Source organism: Taurulus bubalis (genome assembly GCF_910589615.1).
Source record: "Taurulus bubalis genome assembly, chromosome: 3".
Taxonomy (NCBI): Eukaryota; Metazoa; Chordata; class Actinopteri; order Perciformes; family Cottidae; genus Taurulus; species Taurulus bubalis.
Window position 1 is genome coordinate 19,377,109 of NC_136591.1, and position 20,740 is coordinate 19,397,848.

The 20,740-nt window shown below is 41.5% G+C and overlaps 2 protein-coding genes across 2 annotated transcripts in view; both read right to left on the minus strand.

Annotated features, from left to right (window-relative positions):
• galnt14 (UDP-N-acetyl-alpha-D-galactosamine:polypeptide N-acetylgalactosaminyltransferase 14 (GalNAc-T14)) overlaps positions 1–6,261 on the minus strand; it is a gene marked incomplete at both ends in the record, with an annotated part of 171,793 nt that extends 165,532 nt beyond the window's left edge. The window contains one exon of the mRNA XM_079215567.1: positions 6,103–6,261. Within this exon, the coding sequence (XP_079071693.1) occupies positions 6,103–6,261 (159 nt within the window). The remainder of the gene's footprint in view (positions 1–6,102) is intronic.
• A 5,157-nt stretch (positions 6,262–11,418) lies between these two features.
• Positions 11,419–19,901, minus strand: LOC306734150 (AN1-type zinc finger protein 3 homolog). The gene is made up of 6 exons (XM_079215486.1): positions 19,819–19,901; positions 15,994–16,034; positions 12,986–13,192; positions 12,519–12,584; positions 12,262–12,432; positions 11,419–11,580 (listed from the first exon to the last, which is right to left on the minus strand). The coding sequence occupies exons 1-6, from the start codon at positions 19,884–19,886 to the stop codon at positions 11,426–11,428; spliced, it is 708 nt and encodes a 235-aa protein (XP_079071612.1). The 5' UTR covers positions 19,887–19,901; the 3' UTR covers positions 11,419–11,425.
• Positions 19,902–20,740: the final 839 nt, after the last annotated feature.

The window sequence follows — 20,740 nt, forward strand, 5'->3', positions numbered from 1 at the left end:
GGTCATGATGAAAAAGATTCAAAAGACAAGTATGTTACTGATCTGCAGAATGTTACCAGTAATTAACCTGGTTACCTGGTGCATGCAAACACAATGTGAAGAGTAATACAGATTCCTGTTCTAACTACAACTGAGCTGCTGTAAGGGGAATTAAGATTTAACTTGTTTTGTGTAAGGCCTTTAGGCCTGTTAATTAAGAACGATTAACTTGAAATACTCAATATCAAAAGCTAATGCCATATACATGTCAACTTTGATAAGTTTTGGGATTTAATAAAGCCCCCAAAAAGGCTTTTCATTGGAGAGCTTTTGGCTATAAACCTTGATGTTAGCCTCCATGCTTTCACTAATAAATAACAACTAAAACAGTTAACTTTAGTTTCATGTGACTTTACTTACTTTATTTTCATTTGTTCTCCCTTCTTTGGCCATCAGTTGTCTCTGTCTGTCAGTGCTGCTGTCGTTTTTGATGCAGCATGTCTCTATGATGTCCTCCTCAGGAAAGTGAAACTCAGTGAACCAGGGTGGGGGATGGGCAAGGGTCAAATGGGGACCGCAAAAGTCAGGAAAAGTGTTTGTGTGTTCATCCCTCACTTCTTTGAGTCAGTGCAGAAATATTATCATTGCATCGCTTAATTTGTGTTTCACGAAAACATCAGTGCTTCAAAAGAAAATATATGTTAATCCATTTTTTTATGTCCTTAATTCTAAATTAATTTTGCAAAGTTGTGCTGATGCTCCAAACTATAAAAAAAGCATAGTACGTTGACTATCATAGTGTGCTGTATTAATAGTTCAGTATTAAATGCTCGCGTTTATAATTCATATTATTTTTACATTTCATAACGCATGTTCCTACTGACAGTGAGCAACTGAAACTCCGTGACACGGCGGTTTGGGGATAGGTCCAGTGGGGACCGCAAATGTCAGGAAAGGTTTGTTCATACCTCACTCTTATTTTGATGCTTGTAGTAGGGCTTACTGTCTTCATACAAAGTACTCACTATATCATCATACATGGAGCAGAGATCTCTCCTATGTGCCACATCCTTACAGTTAGCATCAGTACACATAGTATCATCTCTAGGTAGATGACTTACTTAAAGATTTGTCTGTACGAGCATAATAGGCTAAAAAGTCCTCCTTTTGTGAGAGTTGACCAGCTCAGTTTTTCCATGTTGACACTTATTCCATTGCTCGTAAGTGCTGGGAGATCATCAACATTTATCGACATAGAAAAAGGTATATGATCAGTTGTTGCTGGCCCATAAAGAATGTCCATACTTCTCAATGAAGCATGTGCATCAGCTGTACTAATACAATGATCCATGACATAGTGTCAGGCCTCACTAATGTATGTAGAGCTATCTGTAGGCAAAAGCACTTCGCTTGACAATATAAAGTTATTATCTTGACAGAACTGAGCCATATGATTGGCAAATAATGAGCTAGTGTTTGAGATATCTGCATTCATATCCCCAATTACATATATACTAGAAGAAGTATTATCTTGAATAAAGGAATTGATTGAGGCAAGCCTATTTAGATATTCATTCTTATTGTGATTGCACTCATAGGGTGTATAGACATTTAGGACAAGGAATTCCTTATCATCGTGAGTAAACTGTATTGCAATACACCAGTCAACACCAAGCCTGAGCAGATTTATCAATAGATGATGCACATGTGCTTTATAAACGTGTTTTAATACTGCAATTAATGATTCATTCAAGTAGTTACTAGTCGTTAGTTAAGTATGTTCTGTGACCTCAGCTAGCATACTGGACGAATATCAATAATCCATAATGTGTATGTACGAACTATGAAACATACTCACCACTCGTGCCACTGACGGGCATCGCCCCATCACCATCATATTAATGCTCTTTATTACTTTTGTTCAGCTTTGAGGCACTGCTGGCATTTCAATATCACTTATTAATGAGTTGTAAAGCATAGATAGTCCTCACTTTATATGAGGTCAGAGAACATATTTAATACTTAAATACCAACTATTAACTACCTGAATTAATAATGAATTGCAGTATTAAAACATGTTTATAAAGCACATGTGCATCATCTATAAGTCCTTAATAATTGGTTTGCAATATATATATATATATATATATATATATATATATATATATATATATATATATATATATTACTTCATTGGTTTGCAATATATATTACTTAATTTACAAATGGGGAATCCATCATTTATAAAGTATGAAAACCCAATCATGACACGCATAATAGTCAAGCTTATTAATCAAGAATGAAACATTTATACCTGTTTACGAATTGCATACTAATGAGTTAATAATAAGTGTTGGAACGATGCTTTATGAATAATGAATGAAGTGTTTACTCATGCTTTACTACTGCTAAATAGTGTGTAGTTATTATATTTAACTTTCCAATCCATATTCAAAAATATGTTAATATGTTTTTAATATCATTAATTCTAAATTAATAAGTTGTGCTGATGCTCCAAACTATACAAAAAGCATAGTTACGTTGACTATCATAGTGTGTTGAATTAATAGTTTAGTATTGAATGCTTGTGTTTATAATTCATATTATTATCATATTATTATATTATTTCCTACTGACTGAGCAATTGAAACTCTGTGACACGGCGGTTTGGGGATAGGTCCAATGGGGACTGCAAATGTCAGTAAAAGGTGTGTTCATACCGCACTTCTTTGAGTCAGTGCAGAAATATTATCATTGCACTGCTTAATTCGTGTGTCACGAAAACATCAGTGCTTCAAAAGAAAAAATATATTAATATCTTTTTAATATCCTTAATTCTAAATACATTTTACAAAGTTGTGTTGATGCTCCAAACTACACAAAAAGCACAGTAAGTTGACCATCATAGTGTGCTGTATTAATAGTTTAGTATTGAATGCTCGCGTTTATAATTCATATTATTTTTACATTTCATAACGCATGTTCCTACTGACAGTGAGCAATTGAAACTCCGTGATACGGCGGTTTGGGGATAGGTCCAATGGGGACCGCAAATGTCAGGAAAGGTTTGTTCATACCTCACTTCTTTGAGTCAGTGCAGAAATATTATCATTGCATTGCCTAATTCATGTGTCACGAAAACATCAGTGCTTCAAAAGAAAATGTATGTTAATATGTTTAATAACGGTTTACATACTATTGCATACTAATGAGTTACTAATAAGTGTTGGAACGATGCTTTTTGAATAATGAATTAAGTGTTTACTCATGCTTTACTACTGCTAAATAGTGTGTAGTTATTATATTTATCTTTCCAATCCATATTCAAAAATATGTTAATATGTTTTTTATATCCTTAATTCTAAATTAATAAATTGTGCTGATGCTACAAACTACACAAAAAGCATAGTAAGTTGACTATCGTAGTGTGCTGTATTAATAGTTTAGTACTCAATGCTCGCGTTTATAATTAATATTATTTTTACATTTCATAACGCATGTTCCTACTGACGGCAAAAAGCTGAAACTCCGTGACCGCTTAAATGTGTGCTTACGTCATGCAAAAAGTAAGGCATCTGAATGAATCAAATTTGCATACACACAACAATTATGACAATTGTATAAAGTTGTAGTTATTACTACAAGTTATAGGTCATATAAGTAGTGAACATGACTACTTGAACTGGTATAGTTCCAAAGGCAGTTGAATAAATTCTGAACAGGCTAGCTTAGTACAGTAGTGGGCTTATAGCCATGGTTTGTGTAAATGTCAGAACACTAGCTAACTTACAGGCATGGTCTATGTTAATATCAGAAAACCAGCTAACTTACAGTCTTGGTTTGTATTAAACGTGATTTCGAGATGGATTTTTGTTTAAATATCAGAACTGCGTCTAACAAGCCTGCTTTTACATGGCCTCAGTTTGTATGACTATCAAAACAGCTGCTGACTTACAGCCTTGGTTTGTATAAATATCAGAACAACAGCTAACTATATTCTCAGTTTGTATAAATATCAGAACACTGGCTAACATACAGCTCTATAGTTTATATGATATCAGAACACCAGCTAACTTACAGCAATGGCCTGTGTGAATATGAGAACACCAGCTAATTTACAGCCATGGCCTGTGTTAATATCAGAATACCAGCTAACATATAGCTATGGTCTGTGTTTATATCAGAACACCAGCTAACTTATAGCCATGGTTTGTTTTAACATCAGAAAACCAGCTAATTTACAGTCTTGGTTTGTATTAAACGTCAGAGGACTGGCTAACTTAGAGATGGATTTTAGTATAAATATCAGAACTACGGCTAACAAGCCTGCTTTTACATGGCCTCAGTTTTTATGACTATCAAAACATCTGCTGACCTCCTTTTGTATGAATATCAGAACACCAGCTCACTATATTCTCAGTTTGTATAAGTATCAGAACACTGGCTAACATACAGCTCTATAGTTTGTATGATATCAGAACACCGGCTAACTTACAGCCCTATGGTTTTTGTTTTTAATGTCAGACCACTGCTTACTTATAGTCTCAGTTTTTATGAATATCAGAATATCGACTTACTTGTCGCTACTATTTGTATGAATATCATAACCAGCAAACCTATAGTCTCAGTTTAAGTACTGGGGAACTTTTGTATATCTTTCTGGGTTCTGTATACTATGGCTGTCCTCTTTCAGGCCCTTTTTTCCCTCAGAAGTCTCAACTTTAAACACTTGGAGCTCCTTACATATACATAATTATCTATCAATTATAATAAAATAAAAAAATAATCTAGTCAATAAGCATGTTCATGGTTTGTTGATAGTTTATACTAATATAGTTATTCATTAAGAATACTTTAGGTCTACAAAAAATGATCATCAGTTTCTCCGTAGATCTGTGCCTCTTGTTCCCCGTGTTAAAGTAGTCGTATGAACCCCAAATGGGTTATATTAATTGTGTTACTTTATATAATTCTTTATCACTTTTATAACATATTTTGATCATAACTAGGAATATCCAGCATGATCTAAGCAAGATTTCCCAAAAATGTCTTTTGCAGCGGTTGCCGACTTGTACAAACTGTATGGTTCAGGCCCTTACCAACATCCCACGTACTAATACGACACCTTTTGGGTAAGATTAGGACCTAAAGAATCACAATAAAACGAAGCTTAGGGGTGTTGCGACGGATTTTCAATCAAAACTCTTTTTTATTTTGGGAAAACATTGCTGTATGACGTGTTTAGAAATGTGGGCGGTACACGAAAGGCACAGAAAGCAGTTACGTGAGACAGAGAGAAGAAGAAAAACAACGTTTTGTGACTTTACAGGTACTAATAGGGGGGTTTATAATTATTATTATTGCTTTGTTAGACTCCCACAAGCCTTCCGGTCACGTGGATGTGTTTGTTAGTGAAATCTGACTTTGTAAGGGGTACTTATCACGAGTTTAGTGAAACGTTACGGTCGCCGCAGCAAGTTCACAGAGTTCTTACACTTAACAGTTACTTTAATTTACAGTAACTTTTTTTAAGTTCATAAACATTGTGGTTGTGGAGATAATTAAGTTTAAGTTTTATAAAAAGAGACTTTTTTTTCGAAACAGGCTTAAAAGGTTAAGAATAAAACTGTTTTGAAAGGAAGTTCATTGATTAAATGGGTTTAGTCATGGATTTCATGAAAACTTAATCGATAGCATGAAAGTCTGATTACATTAAAGTGCTCAAACTGTAATAATATCTATGAAATATGAAGTTTATTGGATATACACACTTACACACTTTCACACACTTTGTCAGGAAACGGTCCCCACCGTGCAACGACACACACCGCAATACCCCCTATGACCACTAGGTCACACACAAAGTAGGGAAAATCAACCCCGTGGGGTCCATTTTTTTTTCTTCAAAATAAAAGCACCAGGCATATCAGCAGGCTGTTTCCTATTGATTGCAATGCTCGTGCCCGTGGGGACCGGGGGTCGGTCCCCACGGGGAAAATCGGTCCCCACGGGGTGAGTGATATGTCAGGTGTTGGTCCCCACCGGGATAGAAAAACACACACACACACACACACACACACACACACACACACACACACACACAGGAGAGGTTGTACACTTCACCTGGTTGAAGGCTGTCTCTCCTCCTCCTCCGCCTCCTGCTCCCGCCCAGGTCCCAAGCTCCGGCAGCCTCCTCCGGCTCAGCACCAGCAGGTAAACCAGCGCTCCTAGCCACACCAGCACCGCCACGGCCACCGCCAGCCTCCGACAGAGACGCTTCATTTTGCGGTCAGGAGGAGCCGGCGGCGCCCGCTGCCCAGCTACTGTCAGAGTCCCATGTTCACGGAAGCGAGGGAAGAAAAAAACAAACACAAAAAGCAACGAGACTGAACCAACAACCTCCTGGAAGTACACACAAGTCTGCCCGGTGCCGCTGCCGGAGAGACACTGGGTACGGAGTGCGCTCTCTCTCTCTCTCTCTCTCTCTCTCTCTCTCTCTCTCTCTCTCTCTCTCTCTCTCTCTCCCTCTCTCTCTCTCTCTCTATTCACAGAGAGGCTCGAGCGCTTCTCTGACACGCCTGACAGCCGTGCGAGTGAGTGTGTGCGCGTCTGCGTTGGACAGCGTGTTTCGCTCCTGGAGACTCCTGAAGGTTTGAGTGGGAGAGCGTGGAGCGCCACCTGGCGACGCACTTTATACTAAAGTAGACACAATGGAAGAGAAGAGAAGAAGAGAGGAAGGGAATGGGAGGGAAAGGAATACAATAGAAGAGAAGGGACAAGAGAAAAGGGAAGAGAATGGGAGGTAAGGGAATACAATATAATGAAAGAAGAGAAGGGAAGAAAATAAAATAGAAGAGAGAGAAGAGAAGACAATAGAATAGAAGAGAGGGAAGAGATGACAATAGAAGAGAAGAGAGAGAAGAGAAGACAATTGAAGAAAAGGGAAGACAATAGAATAGAAGAGAGTGAAGAGATGACATAGAAGAGAAGAGAAGATAATAGAAGAGAAGGGACAATAAGTCAATAGAATATAAGAGAAGGGAAGACAATAGAATGAAATATAAGAGAATGAAAAATAAGAAAATAGAATCAAAGAAAATAGAATAGAAGGAAAGAGAATAATCAGGGAAATGGGAAATAAATCAACAAATCGGATCAGCATTAATAATTCAGGAAAGCCCATTACTTTAAATATTTTTCAAATATTGAACATTCAATCCACAAGAAATGAAATGTTAAATAACATAAAACCATAAAAAACACCCATCCAAACTACATGTAAATGTTTAAATAAAGTTATGATATATATTATATTATTATAGTATATATCATAATTAGAGAGACTCCAGTGTGGATTAATAAAATACACAGGAGTTATACTGGGTCAGTGTTTCTATACAACTGGGCAGAATTAACCCAGTATCAACTGAACCCAATGTGAACCCAGTAACCCAGTGGTCTTTTTAACACGGAGACTGAGAGAAGAGGAAGAGGAACATATGCCCATGAGAAAGGGAGGAGAGAAGATGAAGATGGAGATGAAGAGGACAAAGGAGATGTAGATTAAGAGAGGATGATGAAGAGGACAGAGAAGATGGAGATGGCGATGAGGGTGATGAAGAGGATAGAGAAGGGGAAGATGGAATAAGGGGAAGGAGAGGATGATGAAGAGGACAGAGAAGAGGCTTGTTCTGTTTAGCTCCAGGAGAAACTCTCCTCTTCTGTGACTCCGAGGAGGAGCTGTGTTAGGGCTCCATCTAGTGGTCGAGCTGTGTGACGCACTCAGATCGTCACGTCTCCTCAAACGTGAAGATGAATTAAAGATGCAGCTCAGCTGTGTGTGTCTGTGATAGTTGAGAGTGCACGTGTCATTAATGCTGCAGCAGTTGTTTGGGGTTGATACCATGTTTTATTTTAATTGTAATCCTTTTCAAAGTGAAGATATAAAGATCTTATACCTGCAAGTATGAGGTACTTGTACCAACGTCTATGCATTCCATGTCGTGCTACTTTTTACTTTTACGATAGACGGTTACTTTTTACAGATTCAGATTAATACCAAATATAAATTCATATTTAAAAATCAACTCATACATTTTAATGTATTATTTAAGCAATAAGGTACGTGAGGAAGTACTATCAATAATGTACAGTTCAAGGGTGTTGTTAGCAAACCCTTTAACTGTTTTATAATACGGTTACCTGCGACGTTATTAATAGTAAATAAATAGTATGCTGCCTTTCAGCACAAAATAGTTGTAGCCACCAAACGTTGTGTATCGCATTTCAGCGAGAGAGAAAATAAAAAAAATAGTCCCGTATGTGTGGCTGTTGCTATTCAACATACAAACAGCATTGGGAACATCACGTTTGTTAACCTGACCTTTACTGACCATATAAAATTCCTGTGCAAAACCTCCTTTTATCATCTAAAAAACATCTCCAAACTCCGCCCCACGTTAACCCTGTCAGACCCAGAGAAGCTCATCCACGCCTTTATCTCCTCAAGACTGGACTACTGCAACTCACTCTGCACTGGGATCACTTGTAGTCAGGTTTGGCCTCTTTCTAGTCATGTTTTGCCTCTAGTCTTTTTGTGTCCCTTTGTAGACATGGTTTGCCTTTTTGTTTGGCTTGTGCCCAGAAGGCACATTCAATAACCCATCTTTGACTGACAAGGAGCGTTCTACTGCTTACTGAAGTAGTTTTAACTCTACTTGTAACGTAGCATTTCTCCAGTGCAGCGCTTTCCCTTAAGCATGTGAACAAGTCTTCCCCTCGACTGTCGTCCAAAAACATCTTGCTCCCGAGTTTTTCGTCCTCTTACCGTAGGTTTTATATTCTAAATGAGGTTTTAATTACTGTGGTGACATCAACTAAACATAAGATCCTTTCATCCCTTTTTTTGGTTCTATATTTAAAAGAGAGGTTTTTATTACAGGATAGACGCATTATATATTATATTAAAAGATCACATTAAAATACAGCTTAAGTTATATACAAATTAAAAAGTATGGCAGTTTAAGCTCATTTTAGGCTTTTAAGGTAATAATAATTAACTCATATTCTGTCATTTTGTTCATAGTTTATTGTCAGAGAGAAAACCTTGTTTCAAACAAATGTTATCATGGGGGCAGGGGGGGGGGGGGGGGCGCACACACACACACAACATCCTCTAATCCAGTTTATTTTTCCTCATCAGAAAATGGAACACGATAAAATTAAAAAGGAGAAAATAGGACAGAATTATGTTCTTGCTTTTTTTTTTATACAATTAACTAAATATGCCACTCTATGCTAGGGTGTAAGTAACTCAAACTGATATAAGGTTAAATAATTTCTCAAAAAAAAAAAGTACAGAAAGATATTCCATTTCTCATTAGCACTCAAAATATCAAAATAAGAAAACAGCCGTCTCTCCTCCCTCATCGCTGTGTTCTCAGTGGAAAAGACGAGAGAAGAAACAATAACTCGTGCATGAGGATTAGCATAGTTAAGTGGTGTCTGGTTATTAGGGCTCTTCACAGGAACCAACTCCCCCCACCAAAGTAAAATTGAAAAAGAAGGAGGAAATCTACCGCTTAATTTTTCTCCAAATTGAAAAACTAAAATATACAATTCATCATCAACGCGTTGCATTTTCCTGCGATGCGAAGTTCATATTTTTTAAATGGAGACTCCGTACCTGTAATAAAACAAATCACAACCTGTACGTTGAATGTTAAATGCCCACCAAAAAATAATTCAACAATCGATTTTGGTAGAATACACCTTTAGCAGAGGAAGAGAGGTGTGTGTGACTGAACAATGTGCACAGCACAGAGTCCAAGTTGAGCACGGGTGCAAACAATAATAATTTAACTAATTAAAATGAATCCAGGTTTGTTTCTGCAGCCAAAAGCAGAGCGGTTTGAATCTGTGATGGCAGTCGACGTACAACCTCGACAGTGGCCCCGGAGGGTTAACTGGGGGGGGGGGGCGAAATCCACGTTTGATCCCTCACCTGAATAAGGTTTATGAAACATATCAAAACTGAACTGAAGTTAAACGAGCCTTTTGGTTCATCCAACACATTTCCTCTTTTGCTGTGCATCAATATGACATCACCAATTCAAAATGTGGGGCAAAAAATTAAATAAAAATTAAATACACCATCTGATCGATTTAGTGAGAGCTCACTAGCATAAATGACGCAATCACTGCAAGAAAGGAAATTATAACATTTCAAGAATAATTTTTCCCTCCAATCTGAAAATTAAGTGACACCTAATCCTACCCACAAAACACTAAATAAGAAATAAATTATAGAACCATTTAAAGGGGTAGTACGTCATTCCCCTTCCTGACTGGTGGTTTGCAGCAATGGAGACTCGTTTTGTATTTTCTAAATGAACACGTGGCGTTTTTTTGGGGGCGAAGGCCTCATCGTTTGAATCGGGTCCCGTCGCATTCCCCGCCATGTAAAACAACGGCACTACTCAGTGAATTGAAAAGAGGAGAGGGAGGGAGGAGAAGAGGATCTGCTACATAGAGGATTCATCCAAGGGGGTTTCTTGTCCATCAGTGTGGGTTTTTCATTGTGTGTTTTGTCAACAGTCCATGTGAGCAGAGGCAGGGATTGGCTGTATTGTCCTCCGTGGTAAGCAGTAGAAACGGAGCTGATCGCCACGACAGCCTCACAAGGGTTTAAAAAAGAAAAAAGAAAAATCCGCCCACAAGAGCAACCTCGGACAGCCTCACACGCAGACACACTACTGCTGGTACCGAGCACGGGCAACACACGGGCAGTGGTGCAGATGGTGCCTAAATGTAGGTGGAAGAAAACGTAGAATACAAGAGGAGGAGGAGGAGGAGGAGGAGGAGGAAGGCGGGGTTACAGGTTTGATACTCCAACCCCTTCATGACGACCTGAGGAGGGTCGTGGGGTAGAGCCGCGACCAAGAGAGGGAAATAACCTAAATACAAGCGGATCAGTTTAGCCAAACGCTTCTGTTCATTTTCCATGAATGAGAAAAAAACTAAACAACAAAGGAGGAGGAGGAAACCCTGGCGATAGACATGTGCATAATGTACGACTAACTGGATAAGTCTCTTCCTCTGTGGTAGGGGGGGTTCGGGTTAAGGCTCTCTCTGTGTGTGTGTGTGTGTGTGTGTGTGTGTGTGTGTGTGTGTGTGTGTGTGTGTGTGAGAACGTGGCCCTGCAGAACAGCCGGCGGCACCTCCCCCCCACCCGTCCAAAACAGACGCAGGAAGTCGAAGACATCATCCGGGCGTCGTCCAGCTCAGATCCAGAATCGTCGGGGGGTGGGTCTTCGTCTTCCTCCTCCTCCTCCTCCTCTTCCTCCTCCTCTTCCTCCTCCTCCTCCCATCACCCCATTTGTCATTCTTCCTAGCTCTCCACTCTCCTCCTCCTTTCCAGCCGGACATCCAGTCCCGGTGTGGCCGATCAGGAGCACTCCTCCCCGATGCGCTGGCACGAGCGGCCCACTTTGCGGTCCAGCTTCACCATCTTGAGGACGGCCTCCTCGCGCCCGCGGCCCAGATGGTCGAACAGGCAGTCGTGTTGCTCGGGGAGACGGTGGAGCATGCAGAACACGTAGCCTGGGAGGCGAGACGGGGGAAACAACGGTTAAGGGAGGAAGTGACTAATTTGAGTGTACGTTTTTCCCTAACTTTTGTTCCCGCCCAGAACTTTCTAAATATTATACTGACATGAATCAATGAAGGAAATAGAGAGCTGCAGGGATGAATCAGCATGAATGCACTTCCGGTGTTCCTTAGTCTCAAAACTATGTGTGGGGGTTTCTGTTTCCTCAAATGTGTTTTTGGTGAATGAAAAGAAAAGAAGAAAAAAAAGGCAGTCGCTAACAAACGCTTATGTGACCGCGAGTGCCGTTTATTTGAGTATCATCAAAACGTGGAACAATCATAAACGCTCATCTGCCATATAAAAAAAACAATCCGTTACGTTATTCTAAATCCGCAAACACACACGTTGAAGTATGCATGACTCCAAATTATAGTTTTACTAACTATTTTGTACTTATTTAACAGCATTCTAAAAGATTAAAACGTCACGAAATCTCGTGCTTTCATTTTATCGTATTATTTTTGACGTTTGGATTTCGGACTGCGTCTTTAAAAGTAAAACAAGTATCTGAAAAAAGAGAATAGAAACAGAAACCCGCTTCAGGGCGGCTTGTGTCGTTTGTCAGGTTTACGGCGGCGTGTTTAAACCGAGGCGGTGAGCTCGGCGCCGGCCATGGCCATGTTGGTACTGACCACAGCGGCAGGAGCCCAGTTCCTGCTGCACCAGCTCTAGTTTGGTTTGGCAGCGAAAGCAGCGCCGACGGTTCTTCTGCTTGGGCGTCCCGCGGGCCTCCTCGCTGCTGCCATCCTTCTCGTCCGTCCGCAGCCGTTTCTCCGGCGTCGCCTCGCTGTCCGAGCCCGACGCTGAAAGTAAACAAAAAAAAATAATGGCACGGGTTAAATGGGGGAGGGTCACGCAGAGCCACTGGCGGAGGGGAGGCCGACTGTACCTGATTCTCGAGGACGTTTTGTGGGTGTGCAGAGCGTGCCTTGGGCTGTGTCTGTGGACGACATGCCTGCAGATGGAAAACAGCGAGACATGAGGAGACCAAACACTGGCCATTTTAACTGTGTCCTATGGAGTGAAAATGAGTGAAGATTTGTAGAACTCAAAATGGTGACTTCATAAGATGTACATATGGAACCCACCGGGCATTCAGAATATAAACTCTTTTTTTTTAAACTAGACGCCTTCACAGAGGAACATGTGTTCTCGACTGTCTATTGTTTGCCTGTATGTGAGGTCCAGTTGTCCCAGTACCATGTGTCACTTTGTACTGGGGGGACGTTCCAAACTGATCCCTGGAGCTTTACTGAAACTCTAAAGTCTGGAGAAACTCTTTGGCGAGCTGTTTTCTTTCATGCGTTTTCTTTCATTTTGGGAAAGAGTTAAGAATCATGTGTCGTCCCATCTTACCGTCCCTCGTGCTGGGAAACGTGGGCGAGGGCTCTTCGGTCGGCGGCTGCTCGGCGCCGGAGGGCGTTGACAACGAAGACGACAGCAACAACGGGGATTGGCTACTGCTACTGCTCGTCTCGCTGCTGAAGACCGACGATTGGCTGCTCCCGGTGTTTTGGAGCGGCTTGGAGGTGCAGTCCTCCCCCGGCTGCTTCTTCTGGATGTCTGTGGTGGAGGACGGAGACAGACTCAGTACGGGTAAATCTGGACCGTTTATGGCCGGTACAGAAATACAGCCAGGACCTCGTCTGTAATGACAAGTTATACAGAGCAAGGGTGCAGAACATACGGCCCTGTTCGACCAGGAAGACTAACATTGTTGATATTTCTACATAATAAAGCTGGACCTCACAAGACATTTATGTACAAATATTTAATTTGACTTAAAACGCTGCCTTTGGTGGGCACTTCACCCACAGGAGTGCTCAGAGCAGAGATAAACTTCCATATATTTTATACTTCTGTCTCTACAGCCTGTCACAGGGTTTCTACTCTCGACCCCGTATCCTTTGTTTCCACTTTCAGTGGAGGATTAGGAGTTAGAGGATCCGCCGCAATAAAACACATGCAGCCGTTTTAATGCGCTGGTGCCATTCAAAGGGGACATGTTGGTTCGGGTATCTGATGTCCTGTGGATAACAACAAGCCATTCAGACGTTCCCATGTCAGAACAAACACATCTCAGTTTCAGCTGATAATGAAAACATAGTTAGGAATATTATATTTTGATTTCACCGAGTAAATCCCCCTAAATCCTCCACGCCGGTCCTTTAGAAGACAGTTTCAGGCAGATGGTGAATGTAGGGATTAAGTAGACAGACAGTGAGAACAATGTGTGTTGAAATAAAACCATATAAACAAGTGGAAATGCAAAATCCAAGCATCCATAAAGATGGGCATCGTGTGTCTCCTTTAAGTTGTTCAATAGCTGACAATAAGCTGCTTTAAAAAAAATCTAATTAGACAAATCTAATTGTCCTCAGCTAACATGGGCATTACACAAATTACACTTTTAATTTGCGCTGAAACAATTACTTATTAATTGATTGAAAAAAAATATACTTCTGATATTTGACCAAACAACAATTCCCTGGTTCTTGCTTCTGGTGACTTGATTTGGACTTTTGATTTGGACGGTTATGCAGCTGGTAAATTGCGATGGTTTCATAGCTTCTCCATCAAAATATGTATTGATTAAAAAAGAAAGTAATTGCGTCTCTCATGCACCTCTCTCGCTGTCTGTCTGTGCCTCTCTCTCCACTTCCTGTCAGCTCTCTCCTCTCCTCCGTCTAATAAATCTCTCTCTGCCAAACCCAGACATTTCCCAGCATCCTCTCTGCTCTCCGCCATCGTAAACCACGTGACCACAAGGGAGCCAAACTTTGGAACTTTGGCACAAAACTTCTCTCCACAGATTTAAACGACCGGAATGGAGTCTTCCTTTGTGTTCGCCTTTTAATGTTAAAATGAGACTTTCACCTCCTTTCGTATCTCCATTTTCCTGGAGCATAGTTAGCGTTGCCAGCTTAAATCAGCTGGCACACCGAGCCTGAAGCCAAACCACATTTATTAGGCTACTATTGCAAAAGAGACGTGTGCAAAACTGTTGACGGGACACCTTTAATGACAAAGAAAAAAAAAAAAAGGGTACATTTTTACTTTTACGTTTGATCCATATTTGTGAATCTTTCCTCAAGTCGGGAAAATTGCTTAAAAAAAAAATCTGACATTGTCACAATGTATATAAACTTAAAAAAGGCAGAGCGGGACCTGAATGGGCACCATCTTGGAGTCCGGTATCCGGCTCTTACGATACATCCCAATGGCTGTCAGCAGGGCCATTTTTACCCTCGGCTTTTCACGTGTGCTTTTCAACGTGTCCAAACTGTCCTCAACGCGTCCTGACCGTGTCCTCAACGCGGCCTAACCGTGTCCTCAACGCGGCCTAACCGTGTTCTAACTCGACACTAAAATGCGACCCGCCTGATCGGATGGTGATGGGCTTCATTTCACGGTGAGCAGAGCGACGGTGGATAATGGTGCGTTTTCATAAGCAGTAACTTTTCCCTCCCCTCTTTAAAAAAAAACGCAAGCGGTTGTGTGACCACATGATCGAACCGGCTACCTTCAAGTACGAGTCCATTTACCTTGCGGTTACGGGACGACCACTGATCCCCCTGAGCTACAGCCACCATATAAACAAATATTGTGTACAATTGTGGGTTTATTGTGTTACTTGGCCCCTTTCCTCTCGACACGAGACGTCATTTCAAATAAATTAATTTCTTTGTTTTTGCCAAAACAGCGACAAAATTAAATGTTTGATGAATAGATGAATGAATAAATAACAAATGTCATGCATTTTCATGTTCCATCTTTAATCCTTAATGTTTCTGAGTACATGTCATTTGCCCCCATGTGTCGTCCTCTTCGTTTACGTTTCCATGGTTCCACCGGTAACCCTGTATGTTTAACGTCATATCGCTATGACTTGTGGGTAATTTCACACAAGTCTGCATCTAACGCTGACTTAATGGGCGAGAAGCTCAAACCACTGGAGACTGGCTACATGAGAACTTTACATAGTACAAAAGTGTCATTAATAAATACATGGGAAAATGCCTGTACTGTCGTGGAAATGTTTACGTTACGCAACAGGTTACGCTTGCACATGCTCGACGGCTAAAATTCTTGGCGACTGATCGTTTCTGGGTGTTTTGCCAAGACAAAAACAGCAGAAAAGCCTATCTCACAGAGATCGACTTTTTGTTGGGGCGGTGGGGCATGAACATGTTCCTTCTTCCAAAATGGGGCGTGACAAAAATAGTTTGAGAACCACTGATTTAAATGCTGCTTCACCTCAAACATGTGCTGTACATTTCTACGACACCAACTGGTCCCAAGAGAGAGTGCTTCTTTCAGATCGGAGTGTTTCGCAGTCATTTAAGAACATGGCGTAAACTTACCAGTGAAACATTTGGAGCAGAGGTTCATGGTGTCGCTGGACCTGAAGAGAGAGGAGAGAGAATGAATGTCAATGACCTGCTCTGACGTCCCGGTTTTGTCTCCACCAGCGTCGGAAATACACAAGGGCAAAGGGCAAAGCTGCCGTTAAGAAATATCATTTTGCCCCCGATATCACAAGGAGAGGGGCAAAAAACGCCCCCATAATTTCCTCTAATAACTATGATTATTTAATGAACTTGTCAAAAACATTGCAGCCTATATGACCCGGTCCAGTTGCCAATGTTTTTGGAGAAAAAAAAGGGAGCCAAAATATATGTATACCAAATATATGGCATTTTTTTCACGGCCTCCGTAAAAAACACCAGTCGGACTTCAGCCGCTTTCTCACATCGCGTCCTGAGCATCGATCATAACATCTTACATAACCACGTCTAATGTTTCATCTCAGTAACCTAGTTTTTTTTGCCATTCAAGGCCTTCGTGTCAGTAAATTCCAGGCGGGATGACGGGAAGTCTCAAGAGGACGGGGACGCACACGGCTGGCTGTAAAAAGAATCACTTGTACAAGAAGCACACGGTCGTGATGAATCACATGATTTTACTGTAGCGTTGTTATTGATTAATTTTCCGCTCTACAAGCTGCATGCAAAGCAGAGAGACGGACAAAATCAAGGCCGTGTGCTGTCATATACGGGCGGAGACTACCGGCTCTTTCTGCGGACCAAAAAAAAAAGATAAATTGCTATCTGCACGCTTGCATGAGGCACCCTGTGTGTGTGTGTGTGTGTATATATAAAAAACAATGCATGCATCTGAAATTAATACGCCTGAACTCTGCTCTCTAGCGCTACGCTCAAAGTACAGCTGAGGCTGACAAGGTGGAGCCAAGGGTGACAAAGGCCAGCTAGAGATGACAGGAAGTACAGCTCAGTCTGGCGCCAGCTGGGTTCGGGTCACGACGACCGAGAGCCCAGAGCCAGAGTAGGGCCCGGACTGGGTCTTAAAGTGGCCGGCTTGGCCGGCGTACCCGCGAAGGCTAGCGGGTACTCCCCCTCCCCGTGTGCAGTCATGGCTGCACAGAGAGCCCGCCTACTTAGAGAATGTTCAACAAAAAGAGAGTATTGTTTTTTTTGGTACCGTGGCAGAGAACCACATGGACACAGGGAAAGCATCGTCAATACACAGATTAATAAGGCTGCATACGTCACGCGAGCTTCAAAATTAAACAACCCTCCTCATTCCCCATCGACGCAACGGCAGTTGTTTAAAACTTGCGTTTTGAACCTTTTAGTTTCACGGTATTTTCCCTCAGCCCTACTTTCTCCGACGGGAACGGCAATGTCTCTCCCTTCACCTTCTGGGGCTCCATTTAAAAATACATTTTAACTTCCCGCCGTCGTTCGGATCGTCGGTTGACTAACGCAGGTGAGCTATATCTCGACATCTTTGAATGGATTCCCAGGAAATTTGGCAAAGTAGCGATTGATTAGACTTTGTCGGTATAATGCTACGTGTATTCAGCGACCATGACTCTGGTCTCCCACGTACAAGTGAACATCGTCCAATACTGGCATGTAGTGTCCTAACATTAAATATTTAAACAAATAAACATGGCCATTTCTTCCCATGTCCTGATTGAATCAACATTCTAATAATTAAGAAAGCATTTGCAAAAAGGTGTTTAGCCTGGCACCAGGTTTAATAGTGCGATAAAGCAGCTTTTGTCCCGCTATAATCAGGTTTCATACCAATAATAATGTCCATAAATTTCCCACAACTTTAAGGCATATTTTCAAGGCCGCACAGTCTCCTTAACATCCGAGCGAGCACAGCAAATTAAGTGTAAAACTACACGGCAACATGAAAAATCTAATTTAGAGTTTTGACGTAATTAATCGTCATTTAATTTATAAAAATAAGTTGCCTCTTCCTATGAAGCAGTTTATCAAATGGGGGTTTTAAATATTAGTAAATTGTTCCTCGAGATTAAAATCAAAGCAAAGATTTTTTTTAAAACAAGCATTTATTTCCTAGTAATCACCTGGTGAGATTATTTGGTTACGCCGAAACCAAGTAAAACATGCTGAGGTGCTTAAAACACAACTTGTACATCAGATAGCAGCATGCAGAATGTGAGTGTGTGTCTGAACACAAACAACACAGAAAGCAGGCCGTTAACCTAGAACCCTTGAAAAGTGTTGAGCCGAGGCTGCCAGTATTTTCCATATTCCACACAGTCGCCAATGGCCGATGTATCTGTACCGGCACGTGAAGTCAGGAGAACATATGAGTGCCAATAGAGCACGGAAATATGGGCCAATCATTTTATTTTTTTTATTTTCTGCAAACCTCCCAAACCTAATCTCAAACTGGTTTTCGAAGCTTCTCGGGTCGATGCTCCAATCAGCTGATTAACACGCCTTCATCTTAAGAGGAGGAACTAGTCGATCAAACCACCTGATGAAGCCTTCGCCTGGAATTGAACAACCGGTGTCCACTTTGAGCATGTTTGCGTCCATCTGGGTCTTATTAAAAAAAAAAATTGGAAACCGACAATAATTGTTTTATCTTAGTGCAAACTTTGTCACACGAGTGAATGCTAAGAATAACTCAGATCCCCCCCCATGGAGGTAAGAACAAACCTACTTCAACCAGCACACACACACACACACACACACACACACACACACACACACACACACACACACACACACACTATTCATAATGCATGAAGAGCCAAAAGAGAATTTAATCCCTCAAAAATGCTTGAGTGTCTCTCTCAGAGGCCTTGAGCTTCGGGGACATGTATGAAGAGGCTGCAAGCCCGGGCCAGGTGTTGCTCTGAGCTGGGCCGTAAAACACACATAACACACACACACACACAACGCTGACATTTGTGTCACCTGACATTGACAGGTGGGCTACTGGTTCCAGTGTGCTTACTGGGCACCACAAGATGAAGGCAATTGGGGGATGGGGCTGGAGAGGAGGGAGCCTGTTACCAAATGACAAGTCATGACAGCGTTGTATAAAGATAATACTCCAAAACAGGGGGGTCGGGGTGGGTAGTGTCTTCCTGGTTGTATTTGACACCCTAAAAAGTCTAAACAAATATAAGTGCACAGAGGTTTAAAGGGTCTCTGGTGGTTAGTAATGAAATAACAGTAATCTTATTGTCGTATTGCTTTTCAAAGCTAGCAGGTTTGATGAAATACAATAAAATAAAAAGGTTGGTGTGCAGTCATGTCTCCTCTGTGGCAACACAGGAGACAGTGAATCACATCCGGTATGCAACACACATCCACCACTCTGACAAGAACCAATATAAAAAAAAGGGTGTGAAATAACTCAATAAAACTGGTTCACAAGCGCTGCTCGGGTTTAACCAAAGTCACGTGTTTAGTCGTGTTAAACGGTGCTTTTCCTCGAGGGGATTCAAGAACATGGAGGGGGTTTAAATAAATAAATAAAAAAGGGAACCTGCTAGCAATAAATCATTTTCTCTCTCGGGTACGTCACCTCCTGGTGTACAAACTGGCTTCAACACACGATGTAGCCCGGTTTCAAGACGATAACCCGGGTTCGGCACGACGAGAGAGGGTTTATAAACGTGGGAATGGTGGAAATGTAGCCGTTTTATTCAAGCAAGCAGGTTTATTTAGTCGCTGACTTCCCAACCCCCACCCTGCTCCTCGGCCTGCTCAACAGAACAACAACAATGGGTTTGGACTAGTTCAACCCGCTGGGCATTTTTCATCCGGATTTGTCTTTTCAGTTGAGAAATAAGCGGGTTTAACGTAGTTTATATTATGTTTCACTCTTACCCCCAAAACCCACAGGGACAGCGGGGAGGTAGACTCGGAGCTTTGCTTCGTTCGCTGGTGTCTCCCATGACTTCCGACGAGAGAAGAAAAAAGCCTCGATGTGAAAACGCGAAGCCGGGGATGAGTCCGGGGCCTTGTCGTTCAGTGAGGAAGGAGGAGGAGGAAAGGGAAGAACAAAAATAATCCCAACAGTCAAGTTAAACAAAACAAAAAATAACAGTCCTTTTTTTCTTCTTCTTTTAAAGTCCACAAGTCGGTGAAAAATAAAAAGGTGGCGAACTCGGCCCCTCTCGGCCGCAACACAACCATCCGTTAAGTCAAACAAAACGGCTCAGTTTGAACCGGAGTCATTGAACGGCACACGCAGCGATCAGCTGGACGAACGGACGTTACGACCGACGAACAAAAAGAGATAACGGGAGGAGGGGCGTCCCGTTGTCCCGACACGGGGAAAAGATTAGAAAAACACCGCCTGCCGTCCACCGATGTGGCTAAAATAAATGTACGGCGGTGTTGAGTGCGCATGAGGGTGCGTGAAAATAAAAAATAAATACATTAAGCGAGGCCTTTCTCTGTTTCCGGTTAGCGGCCACCCCTATTCACACGTCACTGGTGCGAAGTGCGCTGAGCCGGAAACGCGTCAATCAAAAACCAGAAATGTCAATATTGCCCAACGAAATGAAGGCACAACAGAGGCACCAACTGACACGTTAAAGGCAACATTAAGCGAGTAAATGACAACCTTAATGGAAAAGTATACGTTCTGTTTCTTAAAACGAGTAAAAAAAAAAATACGGAATGTGCGAGAGTTTGGCTCGCTTTCATCACTGGAATCCGTTTGTTCCTGATTTGCAGTGAAGAGAGTCGTCTTCACATTTGAAATTAAACTTGAAATGGGATTGCATCGTAGTATTATCAGTAT

Coding starts and splice junctions, on each gene's coding strand:
- LOC306734150 (XM_079215486.1), bottom strand. CDS start 19,886: ATGGGAGACACCAGCGAACGAAGCAAAGCTCCGAGTCTACCTCCCCGC. Junction 16,035..19,818: donor TGTCCCTGTGGGTTTTGGGG/GTAAGAGTGAAA, acceptor CTCTCTCTTCAG/GTCCAGCGACACCATGAACC. Junction 11,581..12,261: donor ACTGGGCTCCTGCCGCTGTG/GTCAGTACCAAC, acceptor CTCGCCTCCCAG/GCTACGTGTTCTGCATGCTC.